At 38.6% G+C, this 15715-nt stretch overlaps 1 protein-coding gene and 1 long non-coding RNA gene across 3 annotated transcripts in view; one reads left to right on the top strand and one right to left on the bottom strand.

Annotated features, from left to right (window-relative positions):
- Positions 1 to 7320, bottom strand: part of WDR75 (WD repeat domain 75) — a 30004-nt gene extending 22684 nt beyond the window's left edge. Inside the window, exons 1-2 of one of the 2 annotated variants that reach the window (XM_030324731.2) lie at positions 7175 to 7320; positions 1717 to 1846 (exon numbers count right to left, since the gene is read on the bottom strand). In XM_030324731.2, the coding sequence (XP_030180591.1) occupies positions 1717 to 1846; positions 7175 to 7260 (216 nt within the window). In that variant the 5' untranslated portion in view covers positions 7261 to 7320. Of the gene's footprint in view, positions 1 to 1334; positions 1498 to 1716; positions 1847 to 7174 lie in introns of those variants that run through there. The other variant, XM_030324732.1, reaches the window with a different exon arrangement.
- A 321-nt stretch (positions 7321 to 7641) lies between these two features.
- Positions 7642 to 12543, top strand: LOC116738281. The gene is made up of 2 exons (XR_004344025.1): positions 7642 to 7720; positions 12376 to 12543. It is a non-coding gene; the product is annotated as an uncharacterized LOC116738281 (long non-coding RNA).
- Positions 12544 to 15715: the final 3172 nt, after the last annotated feature.

Genomic DNA, 15715 nt, shown 5'->3' with positions numbered 1-15715 from the left:
AACGTAGTCATACTGACTTCACAAATTCCAGTTTTAATGAAAGGATACTGCTATGAAAAACATTCAAGTGCTACACATAACAATGAACTGTTCTGTTAAACCCCCAGAGGACAGCAAGGAAAGTAAACTGTGCTTGTACTCTGCAGAAAAGCTACTTAACTTTGACTTTCATGTAGTAGCTCATTTAATTTTGGAAAGAAAAGATCCCTGTTACATTAGGCCCGACTTCTTTGTGATAACAACACAGTGAATGGCGATACAAATAAACCCATTCTTGTATCAAGCAATAACTTCCATGTTGGCAGTAAGTAATCTAGAAAAATGGAACTTGATCAAAAACTAGAGCAAGAGAGGGGTGCCTAGGTAGCTCAGTCAGTTAAGCATCCAACTCTTGATTTCAGCTCAGGTCATGATCTCATCATTTGAGAGATTGAGCCCTGCATCGAGCTCTACACTGACAGTGTGGACCCTGCTTGGGATTTTCTCTCTCCCTCTCCCTCTCACTGCCCCTTCCCCATTGATGCTCTTTCTCTCTCTCTCTAAAATAAATAATTAAAAAAACAAAACAAACTAGAGCACGAGTCAACCATTTTTGAGCTGTCTTTAGTGGTTGCTGAAATTTAAGAACAGAATTAAAATGACATTATTTCTGACTTCTGAGCTGCTTTGTGGGGTGAGTGGGAAGGTCTGGTCTAAATTAGATTCCCAAGTTTGCCCTGAAATTAACTGGTCCATCCACTGACTAATCCTTCTTGTCCAGCACTGGCCTTACGATAACATCTGCACCAACACTAAAGAGCCTCATCTGTAAAGGAAAAGATCTAAAACATCAATACCTCTTAGCCAGCATTTTGAAAAATGGGTTCCAGAAACCAAAGGGGTTAAGGACATTTAAGCTTGAGAAACACCAAACAGTATGCACCCTTTTTGGATATTTGTAATGCATATAAAAGGATTTGAAAAGATCTACAACCAAGAAATTATCTAACTGTGCCTAACCTTCAATTTCAGTAACTCACACAGCCAAGAATGTTTTCTTTCAAGCAACATCTATTAGCATTCTCTGGAATAAATGGTTTTACAGAATACAGCATGGGCAATGTAGATCTAGGCTGTGACCCTATTTTAATAACTAAAAATGTTAAAAAGTACCCTGACTCAAAAAAATCAACATATAGGTTTCTGCTGCTACCTGAAAGTAGAGTATTTCTATGAAACCTTTCATAGAAAGGTGGAAATGGTGTAAAACAAAGAAGCAATTACCATTAATTTATACAAACAATTTTGAGCATTCCCACATCCAAAGAATAACCTCTCTTAGGCTCTTCTGATACCTTGGGATTCATCTTGCTAATGGATGTACAACACATATTGAGATAAAGCACAGGTGATCATAGCTTAAAGCTGTGGTAGCTTGATGCTGAGCAGTTCCTGGGGAAGGAGCCTGGTGGGGCCACTCTCACTGCCAGGGGTGCGTGCTGCCTCTACATCACCCTGCTGCAAAATAAACACGGAATGCTACTTTTGATTTTCATCTTTTTTTTTTTTTTTTTTTTTTTTTTATAAAAACGAAGTAGCACAATATGAACTTTTGAAAAGCAAGGGATGCATGTATTTTTCTAATTGTAACTTGGTAAGTTTCCCAGCTAAAATCAAATCATAATTTTCTGGTAACAACAAAGCCAATATTACATTTAATTATAAATCATTTGACACCTGTAGATGATTATTGGGGTTGAGCTGGATTCCAGTCACCAGATTTCTGTGCCCTTGCAATATGTGTACACATTCTTCTGTAGCTGTGCTATGAACTTTAACAAAGTCACCAGAGACACAGAAGATATACCTGGAAATAAGAAAAAAATAAATTTCGTGTATTCTGTATACAGCATAATCTTTTTTTTATAGTTCATGAAAAATCTTTTTCACTTGCAACAGAGTTTTCTTTTAAAACCAACAGTTTCAAAAAAAAAAATAAAACCAACAGTTTCAAGAACTACATACTAAAAATTGTGTGCTATGTTCTCACTTACCACGCACCATTACTCTAACAGCATCTTCCCATGTCCCCCCTGCTCTCCATTGTTCACTGGGGACACCACCTTACAAACGCTAAGTCAAAGCTCTCTCTAGTTGGCAAGGCCTCTTTTATAGCAAAGTACAAAGACTTTGTGACAGTTCTTTCACTTGTTGCCGAAATGTTAGTTTTGTTTTTGTCTTTCTGGATTTGTGGCTTTCTTCAAAATAGGAGAGGCTACTAAATTACTAAAAGTAGTTAAGTGGGGGCAATATTTGACAATTTTCATTACCGATATAACCACAGAACAGAGCTCGTAGTATAGTAGTACAAACCTTCTAGTCTCTACAAAATAAAAAATGTTCTGTGCCTATTACATAGAACATTATACATGTTTAATAGGGTGTTTTTCCATGCAGTACAGAAGGTACAAACCACAGAATCTCCAGGCCAGATCTCTTCTCTGTGTTCCCAAAGCAACCTTACATGACTTGATCCTACTACTTTTCACACTGTGTTGCCATTACTTGTTTACAAATGTATCCCCCTTCCTTATTAGGCCATAAGCTCCCATCCGGCAAATGCCTTAATTTATCTTTGATTCCCAATGTGCAATCCAGTTTGTTGAACAGAACCCACTCAATTCTCAGAGATTTTGTAAACTATCTGGATAAAATGAACCAATAAAAAAAATTACAAGATAACAAAAGAGTAAATCTTCTAATGCTGACCAGGATCACGACTACCCTATTTTATCAATTCTAAGACACCTGCTTTTTCACATGTTCACCTCTCTGAAATCAGGACGCATTATTCTAAGTGCCAGGAGGCAATCATGAAATGACTTGTTTCACTGTCTAAAAGATTAAGCAAGTTCAAGCAACAAAACATCTGAGACATATGGTTACCCTTCTGGCTAGATCCTCCTCTTCATTCCCATGAGTACCTTAATTCAGAGTCTTAACATCTCCAGTCTGGACCTAAGGGCTTCTTACAGTCCCCAGGTGTGGCCCTTCAATTCATCTTTCCCACTCACACCAGATTAACTTTGCAAATTTGACATTACTTCTTTAAAGATAAAATTAAATTACAGTTTGTCAATGTTTTCCCACTGCCTTTGGGATATGATCTAAACTCCTAAGGCCTTTGGTGATTTGACCTGATCTAAGTGGAGCTACTTTGTCATTTTAAAACTGTCCTCTAGTCAAGTGGTTTACAACTCCACTACCCTCCCACTCCCCACAGACACACCCCATTATACCAAAAGGTTGGCTAGGCATTCCCTGAGATGGTGGTGGGTGAAGGGTACTATGTGCCAGGAAAACTCCCTGATTCTGATATGCTTTCCCAGAGAAAAGGAATTTCCTCTCTCCTTGCTCCTCCACAGAGAATGGCTTTAAATTTGAAAGCAAGCCCCCAAAAGAAACACTCTCTCCCTGCTTTTGTATATATCGCTGTCTACACAAAATATTCTTTCTTTCTGACTACTTCCTTAAGACAGATTCAGCACATGTGAAGCCTTCCTGCATTTTCTCATTCTAGAGCAGCACCACTCTTAATGTGCTTACACAAGATGGTAGGCTTAGCGCTTTAAGAGCACTGACCACACAGCATATTGAAGCCTTCCCTACTAGACTGTAAGCTCTTTGAGGGGAGGAAAGGTGTGTTTACTTATTATAAATAACAATAGAAATATAGTAGGTAGAAAAAGGACAGTTTTAAGAAGTCAAACAAATGGGTTTGAATGCCAGCTTTACCACATATGGGCTGAATGCTGGGAGAATTTAATTCTCTAAAACATCACTGTTCTCTGCTGTAAAAGGCAGGTAATGGTTTCTCACAGGGTTATTATGAGGACTAAAGGAAACAACACATGCAAATGCACCCTTAGCACACTCAAATGCTTTCATAAAATCAGAATACCTAAAACCCTGCAGACAGAAATGCATGTAAAGCATAGACCCCAATGCCTGCCACATATGATTCAATCAACTTTACTGAAATGAAGAAGTTAGGGATGCTTTCAAACAGGAACCAGAATTTAAATGAGGCTCCAAAGGATGCATAATTTAAGAGCTGGGAACGAAAAAGAATACCAACATAAACATAAGCCGGGAAATAATTAACACAGTACCTACAAGAGATAGGAAATGACCTAACAAGCAAAGTGTATATGATGGGTTATGTCAGGAAATAATTGGGTAAGGAGAGTCAAGCTAGATCAGGGAAAGTCATGAAAGCCAGAGAAAAGAGCTGTAGATAAGGAAGGCAACAGAAGATTAATAGGGTTCTGAGCAAGACTAGGAATAAGGGTGAGAGTTATGATAGTAACACTTAAGGAAAATTATTACAGCAATATACAGAATGGTCTGCAAAAGAGTAGAGTTGGACACTAGCTTTGTGGGAATTTAGGAATGTAAAAGACAAGAATGACCTACTTTTTAAATTTTCTATACCTTAGCAACCTAATGCTTAGCACCATGTAACAGTAGGAGCTAAAAGGATGTAATATAAACAGTGCTGGACTGGGAGTCAGTAATAACTGATACAGGAATACAAGCTACTCTCACGTATACCCACCTCTCGACTTGCCTCTTATAACAACCCCCTCAAGTAGGCAGAACAGAGTTTTTGTCTTAGTTCCAAGAGGACCCAATGAACAAGAGGAAACAGATAAAACTCCACGATTCTAGTCTTATTTACTATCTCGGCTTTCTTGATGACCTCCTTGAAGCAAAATACAAAATTACCTTATTCCTTTTTGTATAAACTAGCCAACACCTGTAGTACCTTTTAGATAACATCCAAAACCTTGATGAGTTCATTATGACCCTGTTCATTTGCTAGAGAGCTGATTTTAATTACTTTTTATATAGACACAAACAAAACCCAAACACTCCACATCTAAATCTTCACCAAATTCCCCAAACTTGAGTACTGATTTTCTACCTACTTATTAGGTCCACCTGGTCATTTCATAGGTACTTTAAACTCAACAGGTCCCAAAGTGAACTCGCTATCGCGTTAATCCTAAGTGCTGATTCACTCCAAAATTGTCTATTCTCTTCATCTTCAATATTATCTTGGTTTAGGCCAAAGTAATTTCTTGTCTGAATGCCTGCATTAGCCTTTTAAGCCATGGTCTGTACTCTTCCAGATTCTTCTCCCACCACTTCCCTATACTTTATGCTACAAACTATACTGACTTTACACACATCACACTACCTACCCCTCCCACCCTACCCCAGCAACTTCAAGCTGCGCACTTCGCCTGGATGCCTTCCCCCAATATCAGTGGTGGAACAAACTCCTGTTAGTCTTGCAAGGTCCCACTACTGAAGGGAAACTTTCACTATATAACTCCCTCCTCTATGCCATCTGTGTACCTCAAGTATGCTAAGTCAATCTACCTCTGATCTTGCCACTCTCCACCACTTATTACTTAGTTTTATGCATAGTCTTCGGATTAACATTCTTGAAGAAACACAATCATGTTACCTTCCACCGCCCTCCATCTAGGGAATAAAAAAAATAGTCTCTTTGGACCAAACAGCCAAGAACTGGCTTCACGTTCCTTTTTCAACCTCACTAGCTCTCTTCATATACTAGTCATATGAGCTAACTGTACCACAGTCTGTTCAACATATTCAGGTTTCTCCTCTTCTTGCTTATACTGTGCCCACTATCTGGAATGCCTTCCATCCATATCCTCTAGTCAAAATACCACTCACCTATTTAGGCCTAGCCTAAATGTCATTTCCTCAGCAACCTGTCCATCCTCACCAGTCTGAAGTACTCTCTCTTTAGTAACTCCCAAGGAACCATAGTATGCAACATCTGTTACTAATTATTTTTTTCCTCACCAGACTGTAAAATCTTGAAAATAGGATCAATATGAAAATTATCTTAATTTTTATCATGTCAGCTTGTTATAAATAATACGTAGCTGACAAATACTTAAAAACGAATTGTAGGACTTGGTAAATGAAACACTGCATCTCATCCTAAGTTGTAGAAGCACTACACTGGAAAAAGAAACTGGATTCCTAGCTGTAAACAGAACTTTGACACCTTGAAATCTCAGTTTCCTCCTGATTTATAAGATGAATATCAACAAAGCTCTCTTTCATGTAAAGACCAAGGATTCTTCTTTTTTTTTCTTGCCTCTACTGCTATTTATGAAAACTCCTTCAGTCATGCATGCATTCAACAACTCTCATATACCCATAAGCAAGACACTGTGGGGGATACAAACTTTCATAAGATATTACCGTTACTCTTCTAAGATAGAAAGGGGTAATTAACTAAGGGTCACTCTGTCCTTAAATGATTTGAAGACCTCTTTCTACGAGATGTCATTTGTAAATTATACTGACAATAGAGCAATGACAGCTGACACACACTGAGCCATTAAGTACCAGGCTTGTTTTACCTGATTTATGTGTATTAAAGCACTTAACCCTCTCAACAACCCTAGGAATTGGATTACAAAAATATTATTCCTGTTTTAGGATGAGACTACTGAGGCAAAGATAAAGAACTTGCAAAGGTCACACAATGTAAGAACCGGGTTTTGAACCCAGGGAGTAGTTTGGTTTCCAGCTATACCGAACTCCCGAGAATAGACACCAGGGCTTTCATACGTAATCATTCCGCACAGACTCTAACATCAGTATCACGCATAGTTGCAATAAGGTTGCCAAAATACATCTTTAGGGGAAAGAAGAGTGTGGAGAAAATGGAAATCTTTGATCTTTCAGTAATTCAAAGTCACGACTCTTCCCGAAAAAACACTCCTCGCAGTACTGCAAGGGCAGTGATGTACAGATCTTTGCCCGGACTTTCTCGCCGCCCCACGGCGGAGCTGATTCCAGGCACGTGGGCCCGCCCCCGGTCCCTCAACCACCTGCAGGTAAACTGTCCTGTAAAGAAGCCTCAGCCTGCAGTGCCACGGGACTATAAGTGGTTTCTCACTCCTCTAAACAGCACTGAGGCAACGGTTCCCTTACGCGTGGCCTGGGGACTCCCGCACGCGCCCCCTTCCCAGAGCCCAGAACCGCCGGTTGGCGAGTCCGGACTGGCCTGACAGTTCTTTCCTCCCCCTCCCCGGGGACTCACGTCCCTCAGCCCGGCTGACAGTGCGCGGTGGCCCCATACTTAGAATCCGCAGAGAACACAGCTCTCCTAAAGTTCAACTCGCTGCCGCCGCAACGAACCACGCGGACACTCTCCTCCTCCACCATCTTCGCGCAGACGCAGGAACTCACGACCGCCCGCGAGCCCCGAACTTCCTTGATGGAGGCCGGGCGCTAGGGCACGAGTCTCAGCCCACAAAAGGCGTGCACGAGCTTCTCTAGGCCTCAGTCTCTATGGTAGGACCCAGCGCCTGTGCCGCCATCTTTTTTGGGGGCAAATTTAAATTACAACACAGGTAGGAAAGGTGAGACAATGAATTTATATTAGACATCTTTGAACTCTTAGTACAAATAAGTTTCTCTCTGGCCTGTTAATTTGATTCTACGTACAACTTCGTTCGCCAGAAGGGAAGGGTGGCCTATTGTGTATCACGTGACCTCCAGACGGCCTCCCTTTCCCACTCACCAAGGCCTTTCCTTTCTCGGTAGTGTTTCGGGCGCTGCGAGATGACGCCAACATATTCGTGCCACCTGGTTTCACCGCTCAGCTTAGTTCTTGGGTGGGAAGGTAGCTTTCTACTATTTGCGTAGCTGTTTGTCCCTTTCATTAGCCGTCATTTTCTCCTTTTCCGCCGAGCGTAGCATAGGTCTCTACAAAATCTCCGCAACTCCGAAGGCCTTGCCTTTTCCTTTGGACACCTGGCTCCTGCTCCGGAATTCTGGTGCATCCGTTTTTCTGTTCGGTGGAGCTGCTCGCACCGATCTGACCTTCCCTCCCACTCCGGCCCAAGTTCCGACGCCGCTGCCCCCTGTTTGGCTACGGGTTTTTTTGTTTTGTTTTGTTTTGTTTTTGTTTTTTTGTTTTTTTTTTGTGCCTGTTGCTTTGGTTTTAGTTTTTCCATTAGTCCACCTTGCCTGTAGGTTAGGAGGCCCCGAACTCGGAGCATGGTTAGGCCTCTATCACCATTCTTTTTATCACCATTCTTTTTTTTACATCCTCTTCGTGGTCCAGGTCTATTAGGTGTACACTTACCTTTATTCACTCATTAAGTACACATTTATCAATCCCCTTGCCGGCACTGTACCACTACTAAGTGAAGAGCCACTGACAGCTTAATTTTATTTATTTTTTTAAATGTCTTTTTAAAAAAAATGTCTTATTTTTGAAAGAGAGAGATTGTGAGCGGGGGAGGGACAGAGAGAGAGAGAGAGACACAGAATTTGAAGCAGGTTCCAGGCTCTGCACTGTCAGCGCAGTGAGGCATGGGGCTCAAACCCAGAGATCATGACCTGAGCCAAAGTCATTCAACCGACTGAGCCACCCAGGTACCCCCTCACAGCTTAATTTTAGCAGGAACAGGTCTGCCCTGTACGTGTTACCTCTTGATAGGTTACAATTTATCAGTTTTCTGGAGACAAATAATAATTATTGTGAGGGACGGTGCAAAACAGATGGGACCCCAGTCCTGTTAACCTTCCACGGGAGGGACAATAAAATTGTTTTACAAATTAATGACAGATTGTGTGCTAAAGAAAATAAGACTTTAATATGAGAAAATGGTTTTCTCTGAGGAGGCTTAGGTTTAACCTGATGAATATGTTTGTTAAAGTTATGCAGGTTAAAAAATACTTTAAAAATTCATTGTTAATACAGATTTGCTGTAAAATAATTCAGTACAGAAATATGATTAGGATCACTCCCGCCCACGAATATCTCTCTACTGCTAAAAGTTTGGTGTGTATGCTTCTTGATATTTTTCTAGGTATCCATATACTTTCACATTATTCTTCAGTACAAGGCACTACATAATTCTTTTTTCCCTCTCTCTAGGCTTTTCACTACATACAGATTTTATCTCCTTTTTAGTGACTGCATAGTATTCCACAGAGTAAACGTGCCATCATTGATTAAGGCATTTTCCCAAAGGTGGATATTTAGTCATTTCCATTTTGTAAAGTGGCAAATAGTGCTATAGAGAACATGAATTTGTGACAGCATTGCTATAGGAGAGATTCCTAGAATAAGTATTGTAGGATTGAGGGATATCTACATTTTTATTTTGAAGGAATATTTTGTGGAACTGAGATATGTGTTATTGGGGAAGCTAGGGGGAATAACTAATGGCAGCCAAAAAAGGGGAGACATTTAACTTTGCTTTGTAGTCTCAAGTTGGGGGGGGTACATAAGGAGAGAGTTATAAGATAGTATGTTTTCTTAAGAACTCATGAGGGAAAAGGACTGATGAAATGGTGTTAGGCAATTTTATTTGGTGTTAGGCAATTAGCAACAATTGAAAGGTAGCCAGGGCTAGGTAATCCATTATTTGAAATTTAGATTGTAATGTGGGGTTTTATCTTTTACTCGTTGCTTTATTGGGTGGTTGTTTTCTTACTGTTGAGTTTTGAGATTATTTATTTTGGATACACTTTCCTTGTCAAATATGTGAATTGTGAATATATTCTTCTGAACTACGGCTTGTCTTTTCATTCTGTTAATAGTGTCTCTCGTACTAAAGTTTTAAATTTGCATGAAGTGCAGTTTATCAGTTTTTTTTCTTTTCTGGATCATACTTTTATTGTTGGACCTAAGACCTTCTTACCTATTCCACACTCATGACAATTTTCTCTTATGTTTTATACAAGGAATTTTATGTTATATAGTTAATATTTAGGTCTGTGATCCATTCTGAATTAATTACATTTGATTCTTTTTTACAGCCTCTATTTTTTCCATGAAAATTTCTATCTTTCCATTTCTTTTAAGATCATTTTGCCTACTTTTTGGAGTATTGTTATAATTACTGAATTAAAGTCTTTTCTAATAATTTCAACATTTGGGTCATCTTGGTGTTGGTGCCTGTTAATTGCCTTTCCTTTAAGAGTTATTGAGATTTTTCTGGTTTTGGTTTTGTGTGTTGAATAATTTCATATTTTATCTCAGACGTAATGTTAAGAGATCCTGGATCCTATTAAAATCCTTCAAGCCTTGGCCATGTTAATTCTGCGTAGTCTCATGCATGCACAGCTCAGAAGTGAGCCCATTATTAATGATTTAAAAGTTACCTCTCTCCAACTCTTGCTTCTGTGATATTCTATATTTTTGGACTTCCTTGATTTTCCTTCTTGGTGTTCTGATTAGAAAGCGCAGTCTTTTTCCTCCCACCTTATTGCATACTTTTCCACAGTGAGGCCTTGTAGTGAGGCTAGGTAGTGAGGGCAAAGGATATGTGGGGCCATATGGCCATCTCCCTCTCTCCACCATTGTCATTGCTGCTGAGTAACTGTACCTTTATTATTGGATCTCATCTGGGGTGGATCCAGGAGAATTAAAAGAGCTCCATCTCATAGGGGACATTACTCCCAAATGGGGGTAGGAGAAAGAGCTGCTTCATTTCTTGTCACTTGCTACTAGGTCTTCCTTGGAGTCCTCATCTTCCTACCCTACCACTTGTGTTTACCTTGCAGAGGCAGCTGTTAGTTTATTTTGTATTTTGTTTAGAATTTTTAGCTGTAGTTAGTGGGAGAGATAGAGTACTCTAATTCCAGTTTGACAGGAGCTGAAATTCTCTAGGTTAACTTCTTAATAGAATTACTCTGATTCTTATACATAGAGACTGGTGAGATGTTGCAGGAAGTATGGCCGGAGTCGCAAAAGATGAGTCTGCAAACAAAGTGCAATTAAGTGAAGGTCCTCATACTGGAGTCGGAATGAGGCTGGCCCGACTCTAGAATGAAGCTTCTTTTTATTAGGATAATTGCTAAAGACTACATGCATAAAGTCAGTTAAGCAAGTGTGTTGATCAATCTAATGGTTTAGCTTTTCAAGGTTGAATTTTGAGTTAATTGGTTTCTATAACACTAGGAAGGGTCAGGTGTGAAGGAGGATCTGGCCTTGGACACTGTTAATGGCTCTAGGCGTTCCTTGTAAGCCAGCTGCAGTGCTATGTAAACATGTCCTAAGGCCTTGCACCTTCTCCAGCCCTTCCCATTTGAAGTCTTTTCCTTTGATGCTTTTCTCCTGCATCTCCCACAGTATGGAAAAAAGGTTTGAAGCTTGAAGCCCTACTAGGAGTGTCTTGAAATAGTGCAGTTGAGAGATAATGGTGGCTTAGACTCGGGCAGTAAGAGTGGTGAGAAATGTTTGCGTTCTGGGTATATTTTGAAGGTAAAACAAATAGTGTTTTCTGATGGATGAAATGTTGTATGTAAGACTGTGGGAGAACAGATGACTCCAGAGGTTAGAACTGAGAATTTTGAATATTGAGATCACCATGTTCTGCGAAGGAAAGACTGTGAGAGAACAGATTTTTTTTTTTTTTTTTTTTTTTTTTTGCCGGCGTGGGGGGCGGGGGGGGGGGTGGAACTAGGTATGAGTTTTTTATAAGACATTGAAATGGAGATGTTGAGTAGGCAGCTGAATATCCCGTTGGAATTTAGTGCAGAGATATAAATTTGGGAGTCATTTGGATATAGGTTATATGGAGGGGCAGTGAGGATGGCTGAGGTCACCATTGGAGTGTGTGTAGGTAGAAAATGGAAGAGGTCCAAGGACTGAGTCTGAGGTACTTTAATATTTAGGGATCAGGAAGATGAAGAGGAAATGAAAAAGATTGGCTAGTTTAAGAACAAAACCAGGAAGGTATGATGCCATGAAAGCCAAATGAAGAAAGAGGTATAACTGATCTTTTTGTCAACTGTGACTGATAGGTTAAATAGCTAGAAGACAAAGAATTGACTGTTGCACTTAGCAATATGGAAATCACTGGGGGTGTTGATAAGAGTAGTCTTGATGGGAGTGCTGGGAATGAAAATCTGATTTGAGTGGGTTCAGGAGAGAATAGAGAAGTGAAATTAAAGACAGTAGGACTTCTAGGAGTTTTGGTGTACAGAGAAAGGAAGAAACATGACAATAGCTAGAGGGAAAGTGAGGTCAAAAGACACTTTTTTTTTCTTTCTGTTTCTAAGGTAAAGATATAGCAGATAGAAAAGACATAGGAGAAAGAGAAACTGACAATCAAAGAAAGTAAGCAAATAATTGCAGGAACACTTCTTAAATAGGTGAGAAAGGATGGAATCTAGTGTTTAAGTAGAGGGATTGGCCTTTGCCAGGAGCACTGACACTTCAACCATAGAAATGAAAAGAAATAAAGGTGAAGGTAGATGGGAAGATGTATTTTTGGGAGAATTTGAAATTTTTCTTTTGTTTGCTTTCTATTTTTTCAGTGAAACAGCAAATAAGACAATCAATTGAGATAAGGATTGGGAAGGAGTTGTTGGAGGTTTGAGGAGAGAGAAGATATGGAATAACCATTTAGGATGGCATTCAACCAACTGTGGCCTGTAGGCCAAATGTGGCTTGTTATCTCTCTTGAAAATAAAGTTTTGGGAACACAGGCGTGCCTCCTTGTTAATATATTGTCTATGGCTGCTCTTGCACTACAGTTTCAAAGGTGAGTAGTTGTGACAGAAATTGTATGTCATGAAAAACCTAAAGTATTTACTGTTTGGTCCTTTCCAGAAGAGTGATGCTGACTCTTGGTTTAGGAGGAAGGAAGGGAGAATGGGGGTGTCTATGAAGACTAGAAACATAGATAATATTCTATTTTTTTTTTTACAGAATTAAGATATAATTCAACTGGGGAGTTTCACTGTGAAAGACAACTTTTGTTGTTATACTGATAATTTTTTTTCTCAGATTATCAAAATGACATCTCAAAATTTGAATATTCTAATTTAACTCTCAGATCTCAATTTAAGAGACAAAGCAATAGGGAAAAACTTCATAAAGCTAAAATAATTGCACATTTTAATGACAGCTATGAAAAATAAGCTCTTCAGTAGACTCTGAAGCCCTATCCCCATAAAAATGAACTTACACAAAACTCTATACTTAAGTACCTGGCGTTAATACTTTATGCCTGTTATAGCCCCAAGGGATAGTCTAGCTATTTATACTAATCTCTTACTAAATTCTCATTACTATATATAAGCTATATATAAGAAGTACCTGGAGTGCTTTAGAAAATAATGAAACCTCCATAGATTCTGATGAAATTGGTCTGCAGTGTCACCTGGACATCAGAGTTGGTTTTTTTTTTTTTTTTTTAAAGTGTGGTGAAATACAGTATAAAGTTTTTATTAGTGACATTTAGTATATTCACAATGTTACGGAACTATCACTGTATCAAGAATGTTTTTGTCACTCCAAAAGGAAACTTTTTACCTTTAAGTCACTTCTTAGTCCCCCTCAATTGCTAGTGTATAGAAATAAAATGGATTTTTGTGTGTTGATATTGTATCCTGCAACTTTGCTGAATTCATTTATAGATCTAATAGTTTTTTGTTGTGTATTCTTTAGGATTTTTTTAAATGTATTATATCATGTCATCTTTTCTAGTTTGCATGCTTTTTGTTTCTTTTTCTCACCTGATTGATCTGACTAGAACTTCTAATACAATGCTGAATAGCAGTGGTGAAAGTGGACATGCTTGTCCTATTCCTGATCTGAGGGGGAAGGTTTTCAGTCTTTCACTATTGAGCATCTTGTTAGCTGTGGGTTTTTCATAAATTCCTTTTATCATATTGAGGAAATTCCCTTCTATTTCTAGTTTGCTGAGTGTTTATGACTACATTAATGAGGAATATTGGCCTATAGTTTTCTTTTCTGTGGTGTTTTTGGCTCTGGAATTAGAGTAATGTTGGCCTAATAGAATGAGTTAGGAATTGTTTCCTTATCTTCTATTTTTTTCTGGGCAGCTATGAAGGGTTTGTTTTAATTTTTTTAAATATTTGGTAGAATTCACAGGTAAAATAATTTGACCCTGGACTTTTCTTTGTTGGGAAGTTTGTGATTGCTGATTCAGTCTCTACTTGTTATAGGTCTATTGAAATATTCTATTTATTTTTCTGTTAGTTTTGGTAATTCATAACTTTGCAGGAATTTCCTCATTTCATCTAGGTTACCTAGTTTATTTGCTTATAATTGTTCATACCATTCTAATTTTTTTTTTATTTCTGTAAGACTGGTGGTAATGTCCCCACTTTTATTTCTGATCTTAGTTATTTGCATCATTCTCTCTCTCTCTCTCTCTCTCTCTCTCTCTCTCTAGTCTGCCTAAACATTTGTCAATGAAACATTTTGTTGATCTTTCTAAAGAACCTAATTTTGGTTTCATTGATTTTTCTCTCTATTCTATCTTTATTATAACTTTTATTACTTTTCCCAACTGTCTTTGAATTTAGCTTTCTTTTCTTTTCTTTCTTTCCTTTTTTTTTTCTTTTTAGTTCCTTAAGGTGTAAAGTTAGGTTATTGATTTGAGATCTTTCTTTTTGGGCATTAGGGTTATAGAAGCTTCCCAGTTGATCCTAATGCTAAAAGACAAAAGTACTGCCGTGTTTGGAGACAGTCTAGACCTTGCTTACTGGTTATTTACCTTGAGTGTCTATTAGAAACATCTGAAGATAGATCTAAATTTGAATTGGAAGCATCATTATGGGCTTACAACTTATTTTGTTTTTAAAAACATATTTTGTTGGGGTGGGCACCTGATTTCGTCTCAGGACATGATCTCATGGGTTCATGAGGTCAAGCCCTGCATTGGGCTCTGTGCTGACAGAGCAGAGCCTGCTTGGGATTCTGTCTTTGCCCCTCCCCTCCCCTCTCTCTCAAAAATAAATAAACTTTAAAAAATGCATTTTGTTACTAAGCCTGGATGTGGCTTATAACTTCCATTTTCTACTAAAAGGAAACAAAGCTCCTTGAAGAAATGGCTGACAGAGATGTACAAGATTTCTTATCATACCAGAAAGCAAGAGAGCTATCAAAGACTATTGAGGTTGAGTTAAATGGACTCAGGAACAACTTGAAGAGGGTCTCACTGAGTTGGGACAATTTGAGTATCAAAAATAATAATTGCAATGGATTGAAACATGTTATGGTTGAAGTCATGATTTCGTAATAATACAAACAAAACAAAGTCATTGGTCATCTTTGGAGGGTATTAGGAAATAAAGTTATTACTTCAAAGAACTTACTGAAAAAAAGAAAGTAAGAGTCAAGCGTTTATAATCGGATAAAATGGTGCAGTTAGAGTTTCTCTAGTAGAGGAGCTTTTATCCAATAATAATAGTTTTATAAAACTAATGCTACAATGATCAGTAGATATTTCACAGTGGACAATAAACTTCAGAGCATTTTTAAATTTGGTTAAACTCTTACTTGAGAATCAGACTATGTATTTACCAAGGCAATAATACTAAGTCAAGCGGTAGGAGAGTATTGCCTGTATTTTGCAGCCTTAAGGTTCTTAAGAAAAAGATTAACGCAGATAAAATTTAGGTCAACTGAATGCTGAGAGGGAAAGACATGGAAAAGCTGGATTCATTACTCTAAGTGGTTAATGAGAGAAGACCGCAGAAAGGCAGAAAATTAATATTTATCAGAGTTAGATTGGGCCAAACGACGAGGATAGTACTACAGGTCTTTCTCCAACCCCTCCCTTTGAGACTGTGAGAGAAACCAGTTGCTTAAATTAGATTATGGGTAGTAACTCTGTATCTGAAA

Source organism: Lynx canadensis, chromosome C1 (genome assembly GCF_007474595.2).
Source record: "Lynx canadensis isolate LIC74 chromosome C1, mLynCan4.pri.v2, whole genome shotgun sequence".
NCBI classification, from domain to species: domain Eukaryota; kingdom Metazoa; phylum Chordata; class Mammalia; order Carnivora; family Felidae; genus Lynx; species Lynx canadensis.
This window is presented reverse-complemented; position numbering and strand designations above follow the sequence as displayed.